At 40.7% G+C, this 15,631-nt stretch overlaps 1 protein-coding gene across 1 annotated transcript; it reads right to left on the bottom strand.

The window, feature by feature from the left end:
- Window positions 1–13,716: 13,716 nt before the first annotated feature.
- Window positions 13,717–14,175, bottom strand: LOC122026550. Its single transcript, XM_042585288.1, has one exon. The coding sequence runs from the start codon at window positions 14,173–14,175 to the stop codon at window positions 13,717–13,719; it is 459 nt and encodes a 152-aa protein (XP_042441222.1).
- Window positions 14,176–15,631: the final 1,456 nt, after the last annotated feature.

Genomic DNA, 15,631 nt, shown 5'->3' with positions numbered 1-15,631 from the left:
CTCACTGAATTCTGTAATTCATATGGGACAAGATCCACATCATACTACGTCTTGAGTTAGCTTTGGCTAAATCACCCAAGACTTAGTATGATCGGTAGGTAACGATTTACCAATTACATCTCTATGCAACTCTTGTTTATAGGATCATTATCCGCAGTTATATTAAAACTTGAGTTAGCTTTGGCTAATACGCCCAAGAATTAATATAAATGTGATTATGTCCTATATTCCAACCGTTGGAAATATGCCTATAGTTTTACTCGATCCAACCGAGTTAACTAGTTACTCAATCTAATTGAGTTGTACTCACCCATGCGTTGATAGGCGGGACCAAGATTGTCCATCCGTACCCTACCAAGATAATATGTGTTGTTCTGCTTTGGTAGATTCAACAACACATGTGATCGAGGTAGTGATAGGTATCATGGCATGGTAGGCATTTCGAGTTGACGCGATTTAGATCTAATCTAATCGTCGATGTGTATCAAATACTTGATTTAGATCTAATCTAATCGTTAAGGTGCATCTTGTACACGATTTAGATCTAATCTAATCGTTAGGCACTAATTAATTACTATACTAGCATGCATCACACATACATACATAAGCAATTAAATATATTATTTGTGATTAGTCATGGCCCTACTACGATCTTCTCAAGCCAATCAGAAGATCGGATGGTCAACATAGGGTCAACAGCTTCTCCAAGCTCCTCCCTTTGACCACCTTGTGTTGCTCGCGCCCTCCTCGTAACTCCGTCTCGAGTGGACCTTCCACCGCTCCAATTTTGTACATTACAAATTTTGAAACTTGAGTTACATTCGAGTCTAAACTAATTTACAACAAGAATAAAAAGAGAGGCACAACGCGCAGGTCGCGTATCAAGTATACAGCACACACAACACAAATGACGGCGCGCAGGCCGTAATATGAATCACAACACAATTTTCAAATCCAATTTGGGTATTTTGGGCCATGACTATCACAAAATAATATATAATTCTAAATTATATATTTTCTATAATTTTCTGTAATTTTTACTACAATTTTTATGAGTAAAATTCCTGGCGGTCCCGTTTAGCGGGTTTTCGGGCGCAATCGAGGAACGAAGCCCCTTGCGGGGTCAGGGGCAGCGCCCCTACCTGCGATATAACCATCACAAGTGTTCCTTAATGATCCTACAGCGCCTTAGCCTGCTGTCCCAAAAATATTTGGGGCGAAACCTTGCCGTTTCGGAAAAATCTTCTTGATAGCCGAAGCCTACAAGTGTCTAAACACTTGTGCTTCGCTTCTACGAGAAAAATACCCATAAAAACTATAAAAATAGGAAATTCACAGAATATTACAGAACTGATATTTTTCATAAAAATACAAACTAAACTCGTACAAGACTTCGCACGTGGCTCTGAAACCACTATTGGGAATTTCGGGCCGCAAAAACCGTTTTTTCGCATTGCGGAAACCCCGATTCTCATGCCACCGGATCCATGCGAAGTAAAATAAAATAAAATTTTACGAGTACGAGTTTCTTACATCTAGATCTACACTAGAACTACATAATTAAGATATTTACTCTTGATGCGAAGCCCTTTGCAATCCCGCTCGTCCAAAGGTTCGCCGGATCTCGAGATCGTCAAGTGTACGATCCTCTAGAAGTATCCACACGAACAAACTAGGTGGAGAAGACCAAATAAAGGTGTGCTAGCACCTTAGATGGTTCGGCCAAGGAGGAGGAGAGGGAGAGCAAGAAGAGAGGAACAAGATAGAATGAATGCCTTGAATGAAAAAATTAATCTCATCCACACTAAAGGTGACCGGCCACATAATGGCTTGTAACCCCTATGGAATATCAAGAGTTAAGTCTCTTGATATCCTCCATGAGGTGACATTTGGTCAAGTCAAACTTGACCAAATGAAGAAGCCTTGATGATGTGGCATTGGTCAAGTCAAAGTCAAGTCAAAACTTGACTCTTCATCTTCCTACTTAAGTCAAGTCAAACTTGACCGCTTCTCTCCCTTGGTTGATCAAATCTAACCATTTGATTCAAGCCAATTTAATATAATGAATCTAATTCATTTAATTAAATTGATTCAATGAGTCATAATCTAAATTAGACTTATTGAACACATGAATCAAATGAGTCCAACTCAATTAGTTCAATTAGGATTACTCTTAATCCAATTTGATTCATCACATGAATCTAATCCTCTTGGTTCATCATATGAATCTAATCTCCATCTAATTGTCTTTTGTGTGTGACCCTATAGGTTCTTATAACGTTGGCAATGCTCCTAAACTCATTTAGAAACATAAGTAATGAGCGGTATCTAGCAACACATCATTACTACCCAAGTTATAAGAATGTTGAGATCCAACATCACCTTGTGACTACTAATTGTGACTCCTCACAATATATGACATTGTCCTTCTAACATAGACATCTAGATTGATCAATATGAAGCATAGACCGTGTCATCCTCTAATCAATCTAAATCTTGAACTCCAAGTAGACTCACTCAATCAAATGAGCTCAATATCTCATATTGACTCATTTGGGCATGGCCATGCACTTCGTAGTCTCACTCTATCAAGAATATCGATGTCGCTCCCGTCATATAGGAGGGATATATCCCATCTACACCACTCACATCCCTCTGCATAATTCGTTATATATATAGTAATCGCCTTTATAGTCCACCCAGTTACGGGTGACGTTTGACGAAGCCAAAGTACGTAACTCCTTATGTAGGGATCCATGGTGACTTCAGGTCCAAGGACTAGTAGTCATACTAATAGCCACATGAGAAAGTATATGACACTCATATAACGATCCATGATACTTTCTCAAGGCGGGTCATTTAGTATACATTCTCCAATGCATACCCATGTGTCAACTTGATATCTCCATATCCATGACTTGTGAGATCAAGTCATCGAGTTTGTTGGTGCAATCTTAGGTCAAGGTTGACCTGGTTGACCAGACTCGAGTTGACTTGACTCGAGTTGTGTTTTGATGTTTGACAAGTTATGTTTGACGATGTTTGACGAGAAGAGAAGTTCTATTCTTGATATGGGACAAGAATAGATGTTTGGGAGATTATTGGTGCAACCGTAGGTCAAGGTTGACCTGGTTGACCTGATTCGGGAAAGAGTCCAAGTATGGAGACTTGGCAACGGAAAAGTCCAAGTGTGGAGACTTGGCACAGGAAAAGTCCAAGCAGGGAGCTTGGCACGCGAAAAGTCCAAGTGTGGAGACTTGGCACGGGAAAAGTCCAAGTATGGAGACTTGGCACTGGAAAAGTCCAAGTATGGAGACTTGGCACGGAGAAGTCCAAGCAGGGAGCTTGGCACGAGGGAAAGTCCTAACTGGGATGTTAGGCAGCTGGAAAGTTCTGGTGAGTGAAGCAGGTGGGAAAGTCCTAACTGGGATGTTAGGCGGTGTGGAAAGTCCCGTGAGTGAAGCCAGGCAATGGGAAAGTCCTAGCAGGATGTTAGGCGGTGAAAGTCCCTGGTGAGTGAAGCCAGGAGGAAAAGTCCTAGCGGATGTTAGGCAGTTGGAAAGTCCCTAGGTCAGGGGAGAAAGTCCTAACTGGGATGTTAGGCAGTGTGGAAATCCTGGTGAGTGAAGCCAGGTGGAAAGTCCTGGTGAGTGAAGCCGGGCAAGGGAAAATCCAGATAGATCAAGGATGATCGGACATCTGGTGTTGAGGAAAGTCCAAGTAGGTCAAAGGGATTGACCGGACACTTGGCGAGGAATTCTAGCAGGTCAAGGGAATGACCAGATGCTAGGGATGAAGTACCAATAGGTCAAGGTTGACCGGATATTGGTTTGGAAGGTTTGGGACTTAGTTTGGGCAAAAACCAAGCTCTGGATCGGTCTGCAGACCGATCCAGTGATACGTTTGTGTATCTGATCGGTCTGGTGACCTATCAGATAACAAACAGAAGGCTGTGGGCTTACTGATCGGTCTGGGGACCGATCAGCATGGAGCCTGATCGATCCCCGGGACCGATCAGCATGGAGCCTGATCGATCCCCGGGACCGATCAGGGACGCTGGGATCGGTCCGGGGACCGATCAGATTCCACACAGAGAGTTGGGCAACTCTCTGTGAAGCCTTCTGATCGGTCTGGGGACCGATCAGGCAAGCCCCAGACCGATCAGGCTGAAGCCTGATCGGTCCAGGTTCTAGCCGTTGCGTAGCAACGGCTAGTTTCTGCTGTGTCTTCTTCGCAGGTATAAAGGGGTCGAGGGCTGCTGCTGCGATTATTCTTCTTTTTCTTCCTTCCTGTTGCGAAGTGCTTGAGCTTTGTTGAGCTCCTCCTTGTCGAAGCTTCGCGTGAGCTTCATTCCACGACTGGATCAGCTGCTGCTGAGTTGCTTGTTGCATCTGTCCGTGAAGTTGCTACTTCATCCGGGACCCCAGTCGACGAGAAGGCAAGCTACTGTGTTTACATTCCTGTTGTATTTTGTTCTTGCTATTCTCTTGTACTCTTAGCTTGCTGTTGCAAGTGATTGTGGCGAGGTTTCTCCACCCACAAGGAGTTTGATTTAGCCGGTGTTCCGGGGACTCATCCACCGACGGATTGATAGGCTTCGTCCACCTTACGGACACGCCGAGGAGTAGGAGTTTCATCTCCGAACCTCGTTACATCCTTGCGTAGAGGTTTGATTTCTTCTCCTGTTTTCTTTCTGCATTTAGTTTCCGCTGCGCTAACCCTAGTTTGTAGAAATAAACGCGAGCAATTGGGGTCGGCTATTCACACCCCCCCCCTCTCTAGCCGCGACCATCGGTCCTAACAAGTGGTATCAGAGCAAAGGTTTGCTCTTCATCGGATTAACACCCGGGGAGCACGAGCTAGAGGATGGATCTACTCGGAGAAGATGTCACCATTCCACCATTCTACGAATGCGGTGACTTCGCGTATTGGAAGGTAAGGATGAAGTACTTTCTTATGACTAACATAATGAATTGGTTTTGTGTACAAGAAGGTTTTATTCCTCCGGTGGATAAGGAAGGAAAACCACTTGAGAAGAAGGAGTGGACAAGAGAACAAATTCACAAATCCGAAATCAACGAAGAGGTAACGAGAATAATTGAATTTTCATTGCCTACTAACATCTTGTGTAAGATAGGTTACAACAATGCCAAGGAATTATGGGATAACTTGGCCAAGTACCATGAGGAGAGCTCCACTTCAAGCCATGAAGAGGAGCCTAGTGAGCCAAGTAGCTCACATCATGGAGGGAGCGAATTGGGAGTTGAGGGCTACTCAACATCCAAGGAAGAAGAGGAGGAGAGTTCCTCTTGTTCAAGATCGGAGCAAGAAGAAGATTCTACCTCCGGAAGGGATGAAGAAGAAAGCTCATCTCCATCCACAAACCTAGGTAACTCAAACACTTTAATTTCGAGCAAATTACATATATTATGCTTTGAGTGTAGGGAGTATGGACATTACAAGAGCAAATGTCCAAAGAGAGTTAGGAAGACTCCACCGGCGCCTAAGGTCAAGGAAGCCGGAGGCCCGATACGCAAAGGCAAGGAGCACGTGGTGTGCTTCCAATGCAAGCGAGGGACACTATAGGAGCCAATGTCCGAGGGGAGGCAACCTCACAAGGACAAGAAACCAAGCACATCAATAGGGGGCTAAGGCAAACCCTAAGGTAATCTCTAAGGTTCATTATTGCAATTCTAATAAAACTCATGCTAGTAGTTTTGTTGCAATTGTTAATAATGATAAGCATGTTAACTTTAGGAACCAATACATGTGCTTAGGAGCTAAACATGTTAGCCTAGGTAAGGATAACACTAGAAATACCAACCCTAGGATTAACGCTTCTAAAGTTAAGGAAAATCTAGGTAGAAATCCCAAGAAGACTAGACACATGCCTAGGAATATCTCAAGAGAAAATGACAAATTAACACTTGAGGTATTAGAGAGGGAAAATCAAGTCTTGAGGTCAAGACTTGATAACTTAGAAAAGGCTCTTAAAAACATAGAGAAGTCATCTCTAGGGTTTAAGAGTCAAAAACCCAAGTCCAAGGACAAGAAAGGTTTGGGTCACAAACCTAAGTCCCAAGTGGTCAAGCCCACTTATCATAGTGTTCCATTCGATTATGGAACAAAACCTAGGGCTAGGAAGACCATCACCAAGGTCACAAGGGGAGTCACCCCTAGAGTTGATCTTGATGAGTCCCAAATGACCAAGGCTTCAAAGCCTAAGAGGGTCATTAGGAGGGTTGCTAGGGAAGTCATCCCTAGTGAATATTTAGTGAACCCAATGAGCTCACATAGATATTGGGTTCCTAGGAGCATCTTCTCTACCCCATAAATGGGTTAGAGAGTGTCAACTCCAATAAGAAGGGTAGTTAACCCAACTTTGAGGAAATTGACACTCAAGGAACATTTTCAAGGTTTTGTGAACCTTTGAAAATGAAATGGAATTATCATTTACTCCTTGGAAGAGTAAAATGTGTCATTATGGAAAAGAATGATTTTAATTGGCACAATTTGGGAAAATCTAGAGAACTCTCGAGGAAAAATGAAACATGCCAAGTTTTGAGGATAAATTTGATCTTTAAGTGGCATGAATTAATCTAGAGTTCAAGAAGTGTCAAAATTAGGATTTTGGCATTTTAGGGCAATCAAGGGTTAAATTTTAGGTTAGCAAAGTGGTTAAGGATACTTAGATAGGTAATCTAGGTATATTTATTTATGTTAAATCTTGCCATGATTGATTGCCCTCACATGTCATGACATCATGTTTAGTTTTATTATCATTTGAAATGTCATGATAATGCTTAGGCTAGTTTATATGTCATGCTTTATTTAAGTTTTCAAACTTTATGCCATGACATCATGACATTGGCACATGTTTTTACTTATGATATCATTATATGCCATGTCATCATCTCTTGCATTAATAATCAATTGAATTGATTTAAGGATGAAAAACACATTTTGATATTGAGATCAAATTTGTGTTTAGAAAATGCATGAGACCTTAGTCTAAGATACCTAAACCCATATCTCACATCAAAATTGCCATGGATGTGTTTGATACACTTTAGATGTGTGTGAGATATTAGGATCATGAATTAGGATCAAGGTGCATAGTTCTTGTACCTAGATGAGCCTAATTCAAGAAATGGAGGATCATAGGGAAAGCTTGTGTACAAGTCATGTACATTTAGCCCTAAGATTATGGTCCTAAATTAAAAGGTTTAAAATCATTTTGAAATTGATTTGGAAAACCTTGATGAATCCATCTTAGTGATTGCATTCATCATTGAACATTGTGATACAAAGTTGAGTTAAACTTGAACTATTTCAAAGTTTTTGAACTTTGTATCAAGATTGAAAAATGGAAGTTATTTTCATAGAAAACTATTTTTCCATGATAGTATATGTTATGAGGAATATATCCTCAAAATTTTATAATTTTTCGAATTTTCTGGAATTTTCTAGGAGTTTCTGAATTTCTCCCGGGGAGGAAAATCAGAAATCTCTGATTTCAGAGTCTGGATCAGTCACCGGACCGATCCAGGGAAGGCCTGATCGGTCTGGTGACCGATCAGTGATGATCCAGAAAGAGGATCGATTTGGGAATCGATCCAAGGGGTTCCTGATCGGTCTGGGGACCGATCAGTGCGTACTGAATTGCTGAAATTCGACTGGATGTCTGAAATTTCAGTTTTTGGGAGTTGAGTTTCGGATCTCTAAAGGATTGAAACTCTCCAAGACATTGTTGGCGCAATGGTCAAGGGGGAGTTGACCTTTAGGGAGAGTTTTACCTATTAGTCAAGGGGGAGTTGACTTTTAGGGGGAGTTTTTACTCCTAAAGACTTGAGTGATATGGGATTATCACTAAGTTGATTGTTGTGTTTAGTATCAAGGGGGAAATGAAGAGTTTCAATGAAAGATATGGGACTTTCATTAGGAAGAAACTCTTAACCTTGATTTCCTCTTTTTGATGTGTGTCAAAAAGGGGGAGAGATGTCCCAAGGGGGAGAGTGTAGGTTTTGGAAGAATGTTCAAGGAAGAACATTGGAAAACCTAAGTTAGGTTATCGGGTTAACCTAACTTGATTTTGGATTTTGTCAAACATCAAAAAGGGGGAGATTGTTGGTGCAATCTTAGGTCAAGGTTGACCTGGTTGACCTGGTTGACCAGACTCGAGTTGACTTGACTCGAGTTGTGTTTTGATGTTTGACAAGTTATGTTTGACGATGTTTGACGAGAAGAGAAGTTCTATTCTTGATATGGGACAAGAATAGATGTTTGGGAGATTATTGGTGCAACCGTAGGTCAAGGTTGACCTGGTTGACCTGATTCGGGAAAGAGTCCAAGTATGGAGACTTGGCAACGGAAAAGTCCAAGTGTGGAGACTTGGCACTGGAAAAGTCCAAGCAGGGAGCTTGGCACGCGAAAAGTCCAAGTGTGGAGACTTGGCACGGGAAAAGTCCAAGTATGGAGACTTGGCACTGGAAAAGTCCAAGTATGGAGACTTGGCATGGAGAAGTCCAAGCAGGGAGCTTGGCACGAGGGAAAGTCCTAACTGGGATGTTAGGCGGCTGGAAAGTCCTGGTGAGTGAAGCCAGGCAGTGGGAAAGTCCTAACTGGGATGTTAGGCAGTGTGGAAAGTCCTGGTGAGTGAAGCTAGGCAATGGGAAAGTCCTAACTGGGATGTTAGGCAGTTGGAAAGTCCTGGTGAGTGAAGCCAGGCAATGGGAAAGTCCTAACTGGGATGTTAGGCAGTTGGAAAGTCCTGGTGAGTGAAGCGCGGTGGGAAAGTCCTAAGGGATGTTAGGCGGTTGGAAAGTCCCGTGAGTGATGTCAGGCGGTGAGAAAGTCCTAACTGGGATGTTAGGCGGTGTGGAAATCCTGGTGAGTGGAGCCAGGTGGAAAGTCCCGTGAGTGAAGCCGGGAGGAAAATCCAGATAGATCAAGGATGATCGGACATCCGTGTTGAGGAAAGTCCAAGTAGGTCAAAGGATTGACCGGACACTTGGCGAGGAATTCTAGCAGTCAAGGGAATGACCGGATGCTAGGGATTTACCAACAGGTCAAGGTTGACCGGATATTGGTTTGGAAGGTTTGGGACTTGGTTTGGGCAAAAAATTGGATCGATCGCAGACCGATCGATTGATACGTTGTGTATCCGATCGGTCCGTGACCTATCGATAACAAAAAGGTGTGGCTTACCGATGGGGGACCGATCATGAGCCCGATCGGTCCGGGACCGATCAGGAGATCGATCCGGGGACCGATCAGATTCCGCACAGAGAGTTGGGCAACTCTCTGAAAGCCTTCTGATCGGTCCGGGGATCGCCAGGGATCGGTCCCCGACCGATCAGTTCGCAATATAGCTGTTGCGTAGCAACGGCTAGTTTCTGCTGTGTCTTCTTCGCAGGTATAAAGGGGTCGAGGGCTGCTGCTGCGATTATTCTTCTTCTTCTTCCTTCCTGTTGAGAAGTGCTTGAGCTTTGTTGAGCTCCTCCTTGTCGAAGCTTCGCGTGAGCTTCATTCCACGACTGGATCAGCTGCTGCTGAGTTGCTTGTTGCATCTGTCCGTGAAGTTGCTACTTCATCCGGGACCCCAGTCGACTAGAAGGCAAGCTACTGTGTTTACATTCCTGTTGTATTTTGTTCTTGCTATTCTCTTGTACTCTTAGCTTGCTGTTGCAAGTGATTGTGGCGAGGTTTCTCCACCCACAAAGAGTTTGATTTAGCCGGTTTTCCGGGGACTCATCCATCGACGGATTGATAGGCTTCGTCCACCTTACGGACACGCCGAGGAGTAGGAGTTTCATCTCCGAACCTCGTTACATCCTTGCGTAGAGGTTTGATTTCTTCTCCTGTTTTCTTTCTGCATTTAGTTTCCGCTGCGCTAACCCTAGTTTGTAGAAATAAACGCGAGCAATTGGGGTCGGCTATTCACACCCCCCCTCTCTAGCCGCGACCATCGGTCCTAACAGAGTTGACCTATATGCTAGTCTTATTGCATTAACATTGTCCCTGAATGTTAATACTCGACTAGGAATGATTGAGAGTAGTGTTCCCTATATCATCTCACTATCGATTCAACCAATCGATTGATATAGGTAAGAACCTTCTACTCATGGACGCTACTATACTTAGTTATTTGACACCAATACAAGTAAGTATAATAACCAAAACAAATGCCTTTATTAATATACAAGAATATGATACAATGAGTCCATAAAACAATCATCAAATGATTGGCTCTAGGGCTCTAACTAACAAAAGGACATGCTTTTCTTCTATCCTACGCACACGGAGACGAGACAACAAAACGTCAGTACCTAGAAACCAGGAGGAGTCCCTGACGAAGGCCCTCCGATGCTCAAGTCAGTACAATTTCGACCGGGTGAATAAAGAACAGTAAGAATGTGTGTGCTAGAGTAAGTTGCAGATGTTCAGAGAGGACCCCCTTTATAATCTCTCATAACCTTCGCAATCATTAGGTGGCTAAGAATGTCAGAAGTTGTTGAGTAATGGAAAGAGTACAACCTAGGAAATATGCAATAATTTTCCGATGAATCTTCTATTACCCATATGTATATCTCTTTTGTCATTTATACTTTGCCATTGATAAGGCGATTAAAAGAATATGTTGTTATAAGTGGTTTATTGAGAAGAGATACAATAATCATTGAAGAAGGTCCTAAAGAATATTATCTGACGTAGAGCGGTTATTCTGACAGGTTGTTAGGATTCTCTGCTCATGCTATCAGTTAAGTATATCCCGGCCGACCTGTAAGGCCGACCGTCTTTATGCATGTCCTTGCAATAGACCGCTTTGTTATGTATTGAATGCCATCGGAAATCCGTTCGGAAAATAATAATATGATGCACTAGGTGTATTAGAAATCTATCTGGGAAGCAATATGACGTTAAGTATCGCAGGCTTAACCGACCTTTTGTCCGTCCGAGCGTATAATGAGCCCCTTAGAAAAATGAAGCTGTGTTCTGAGAGGTTCGGTCGGCTTAAGGGTCGATCGTCCCTCTCCCGAATGGTTTGTGATCCGATCGGGCTAGACCCGAGAGCCTTAGTGTTGGGCAAGCAATGAAGTGAGGCTGGAATACTCCCTATCTTTAGCTTTGACCACTACATCATCTTAACTTTGGTCGTCATATATCATCTTCTAAGTCCACTCATTACAACACGTATCAACAAATATCATCTTAAAAATAGTCTAATTCACCCTTTACCTTGCTACCAGCCTTAAAAAAAAAATGATAATCCCAATTAGTCTCATTGATTATCCTTGAGAGTGATTGGTCTAGTCCCACAGAAGTTTCCTATCAGCCCCGCGGCGGCCAACCCAGAAGCTCGACATCCTTTGATTATGCCATCATTTGGAGGAAAAATTCCTACAAATATGTCATAGCTGAGGTTCAAACCGCGAATATCTGGGTGACAACTTGAATATCCTACCGTGACACCACGGCTCTGGAAACTACTAGCAAAAAAAAGAAGAAAAAAAAAACGTCGAAAGAGTGGATTGCAAATTAGAATGACTATGCATCAGAATGACTAACCCAATGGTATGTGTCGACTAACCCAAGGTTAACAAGATGGTAAAACTTAAATCGCTCTTAAGTCAATAGAAATTAAGCAGCAATCCTTTATATAGGATTTGTAGTGCACACTAAATCGCAGCTGCCCACAAGACTGAAGTGAATTGTTTTTAAATGGTTTATTCAAATTCAATAGATATTTTTGTTTTTAACTTGATCAATAATTTTTTAAAAAAATTTACATAAATCGAAAGGCTAAATTAATAAAATTAAATTTGAAAGGGCAAAACTTAGGGGGCGTTTGGTTCTTTCCTAGGAATAGGAATCGGAATGGGAATCATTGTAGTGTGGAATGGGAATGGGTATGAACATAGATATCACTCTTAAAAGTAATGTTTGGTTAGTTGCATATTTTCTATCGGAATAAATCAAAATTTCCTTTTTTACCCTTAAAGGAAAATAAGAGAAAAAATTAGATGAGAGAGAAAGATGAATGAGAGAGAAAAATATGATGAAAGAGAATGATGAGAGAGAAAGTATAATGAGAGAGAAAGTGTGATGAGAAAGAATAAAGAGAGAGAAAGTGTGATGAGAGAGAATGAGAAAAGAGAGTGTGATAGAAGAGAGCATGATGAGAGAAGATGAGAGAGAAAATATAATGTGAGAGAAAGTATGATGGGAGAGGATGAAGAGAGAAAATATAATGAGAAAAAATGAGGAGAGAGAGCGTGATGAGAGAGATTGAAAAGAGAGAAAGTATGGTGAGAGAGAAAGTATGATGAGAGAGAAAGTGTGATGAGAAAAAAAGAGAATAATGAGTGTGATGGGAGAAATTGAGGAAAGAGAATGTATAATGAGAGAGAAAGTGTGTTGAGGAAAAAAAAGGAGGGAGTGTGACAAGAGAGATTGAGGAGAGAGAAAGTGTGATGAGAGCGAAAGTGTGATGAGAAAAAGAGAAAGAGAGTGTGATGGTAGAGATTGAGGAGAGAGAAAGTATGATGAGAGAGAAAGTATGATGAGAAAAAAAAAGGAAGAGAGCGCGATGGAAGAGATTGAGGAGAGAGAAAGTGTAATGAGAAAAAAAGAGGAAAGAGAGTGTGATAGGAGAGATTAAGGAGAGAGAAAGTGTGTGGTAAAATGATGAGAGAGAAAATATGATGAGAGAGAACAATGAGAGAGAAGTGATATGAAAGAAAAAATAAATAAATATATTTTGATATTTGATATTAAGGGAGAAAATTTAAGTTTTAGGTCAAGGGTATTTTTGGAATAAGGGAATATTTTGATTGATGAAAATAGGGTAATGACTCATTGAAGGGGAGGTACATGGGAATGAGTTATTACCCAATTTCAAGGATTCATTCCCTTATTTGTATTCCTATTCCTATAATCCAAACATTAACAATGGCAATCAATGATTCCCATTCCTATTCCCTACTCTTACTCCCCTAAACCAAACGCCCCCTTATTTCTTTTACTTCCTTGGTGCGGATTGAGGAGAAAAATAAACCCCTACTGAAAAGAATTCTTGAGCGGAGGTGGAGAAAAGAAAAAACAGAGGAGAGAAAGGATTTAAAAAACAAAAGCCGAGGAATTAAAGAAAAATAAATAAACGGAAAAGTTGGGTGAGGTAGGAGAGGATCCTCTATAATAGCGGTCGGATCACGGTCGTTATTTAACTGTCATGATTTTTTCTTAAGTTTATCTTTTTATATAGATTATAATTAATAATTCGATCTAAATTATAATTTACATAAAAAAAAATGAATCCAAAGAAAAATTACAATTAATTAATTATGAGTGAATCAACGATCCGATAACCATCTCTTATCTAAAAACAGTGGATCCGATCTTGTCAGCGCAAGGCCACTCTCGTTGTGTCGCACGAGGGACCGGGCGCCTCGTGCGGTGTCGCGCCCTATGCAAGGTGAGGCCGCCTCGTGTTGCCAGCAGTGCTACCTGTGCACATGGATGGCGTTGTTGAGGAAAGACAGACTTCACGTTCAATCCGAACGGATAAAAACACACATAAAGGTAGAAAGATGAGCGATTCATCCTTCCTCACGAAATAAATAAAAAAAATATTTTCCCCCTTTTAAATCCGTCCACTCAAAAAAAAAAACAAATAGACAGGGCTCTAATGTCCTCGATCTGTCAATTTTGAAATAATTAGTCGTACTTTTCCTTCCAAGAGTGGGCGAGGAAGATGACCCACGACAGCCCGAGGAGTAAATCGCCGACGAACTGCCGCGGCCAGTGTGCGGCCAGATCGTCGACGCGCCGCTCGAAGGAGAGGCGCCAGAGCGCGACGGCGGCGTGGAGCAGGACGCAGCCCTTGGCGAAGAAACCCTGGAAGTCGCGATCCTCCACGAAGGCCACCATGAAGAGCAGCAGCCCGATGGCGCAGAGGAGCAGCCCGGAGAAGGAGTCGGCGTTGTGGATCAACATCTGGTCGCGCGGGCTCGACCCCTGCAGCAGCCTCGCCGCCGTCTCCGGGCCGTGCCCGACCTCCGCCGCCGCCTCCAGGTAGAACATCATCAGCACCCCTATCGTCACCGCCGCCACCGAATGCAGCACGCAGATGTTGAAGAACCCCGACGACGAGGACGAAGGAGTATAATCTGCCATCGATCCGCCGGTCGCTCAAAAAGAGGCGATTGGATTGAAGGATTAGGGATTGTTTTATCTTTTAAAAGAAATAAGAACAAATAAAATGATATTATTACATTCAATTTTAATTATTTATAGTTATTGGGTAGATTGAATGTTTCCATAATTAATAGACAGATTGAATTATTCTTTTGTGGGGAAACTTTAGCGAGGTCGCAAGGGAGCCATATTTTGATTAATCATTATAATTTTTCATTCTACGGAAATAAACTTTAAAAAAAAATCTAAAGAAGTATGTAATTTGAAGGTAAAGATTTTAAAATTAACATAAAAATAAAATAAAGATAATAAATTATATACAATTTGAGTTGGAACATTAAAACGAGAGAATATATACTTTGGAATTTTTATTGGAAAAAATATACGCTTTTTTCTTCTAGATGACCGTTGATGCTTCAATACTTATAGAAAAGTATTTACAATAATAAAAATAATAAGTATGAGAAGAAGTATCATTGTAATTAGGGGTTAGTAAATGTTGTTAGATCATATAATTAGAATTATATTTAGTTTTTTATTTTTTCAATTTAGAATTTAGATTTTCTAATAATTAACTATATAAGAAAAAATAAAGTGATATTATTACATTATATTTTAATTATCATTGATAACAATCATAGTTATTTGGTAGATTGAATGTTTACATAATTATTAGTCAGATTGAATTATTCCTTTTGTGGGGAAACTTTAGTGAAGTCGTCAAAAGATGCTCCTTTTTTTTATTAATCATTATAATTTTTCATTATGCGGAAATAACCTTAAAAATGGTTTTTCAGTAAATAAAAATAATAAACTTAAAAAAAAGTTTTAAACGAAGTATGCAATTTGAAAGTAAAGATTTTAAAATTAACATAAAAATAAAATAAAGATAATAAATTATATACAATTTGAGTTGGACGCAAAGAGGAATATATACTTTGGAATTTTTATTGGGAAAAAATTACTTTTTTTCCTCTAGACGGTTGATAAGCTCCAATACTCTTATAGAAAAATATTTACAATAATAAAAATAATAAGTTTGAGAAGAAGTATCATTGGAATTGATAAAACTGACCCAATACTTATAGAAAAGTATTTACAATAATAAAAATAATAAGTTTGAGAAGAAGTATCATTGCAATTGATAAAATCGTCAGTTCGACGACTCATCAAGATAAAGGGAAGTAAATTATGAAGACAATCACTCACATTAGAATTAGACTAAGTCTATTGACAGTAATATTTTTATATGTATACCAACTCTAAGAATATGTGGAGGCATGAGAACAGGTATGAACTTAGAGATTTGAAAATTAAAATGATAAAAAATAAAGAATAAATTTAATATAATTTGAGCAATATAATAATTAGGGAAAGAGCACAGCGTAAATCTTATTGGACGATCCTCTTTTGTATTTTTTTTTCAAATGGCCAT

This window comes from Zingiber officinale, chromosome 10A (assembly GCF_018446385.1).
Source record: "Zingiber officinale cultivar Zhangliang chromosome 10A, Zo_v1.1, whole genome shotgun sequence".
Taxonomy (NCBI): domain Eukaryota; kingdom Viridiplantae; phylum Streptophyta; class Magnoliopsida; order Zingiberales; family Zingiberaceae; genus Zingiber; species Zingiber officinale.
This window is presented reverse-complemented; position numbering and strand designations above follow the sequence as displayed.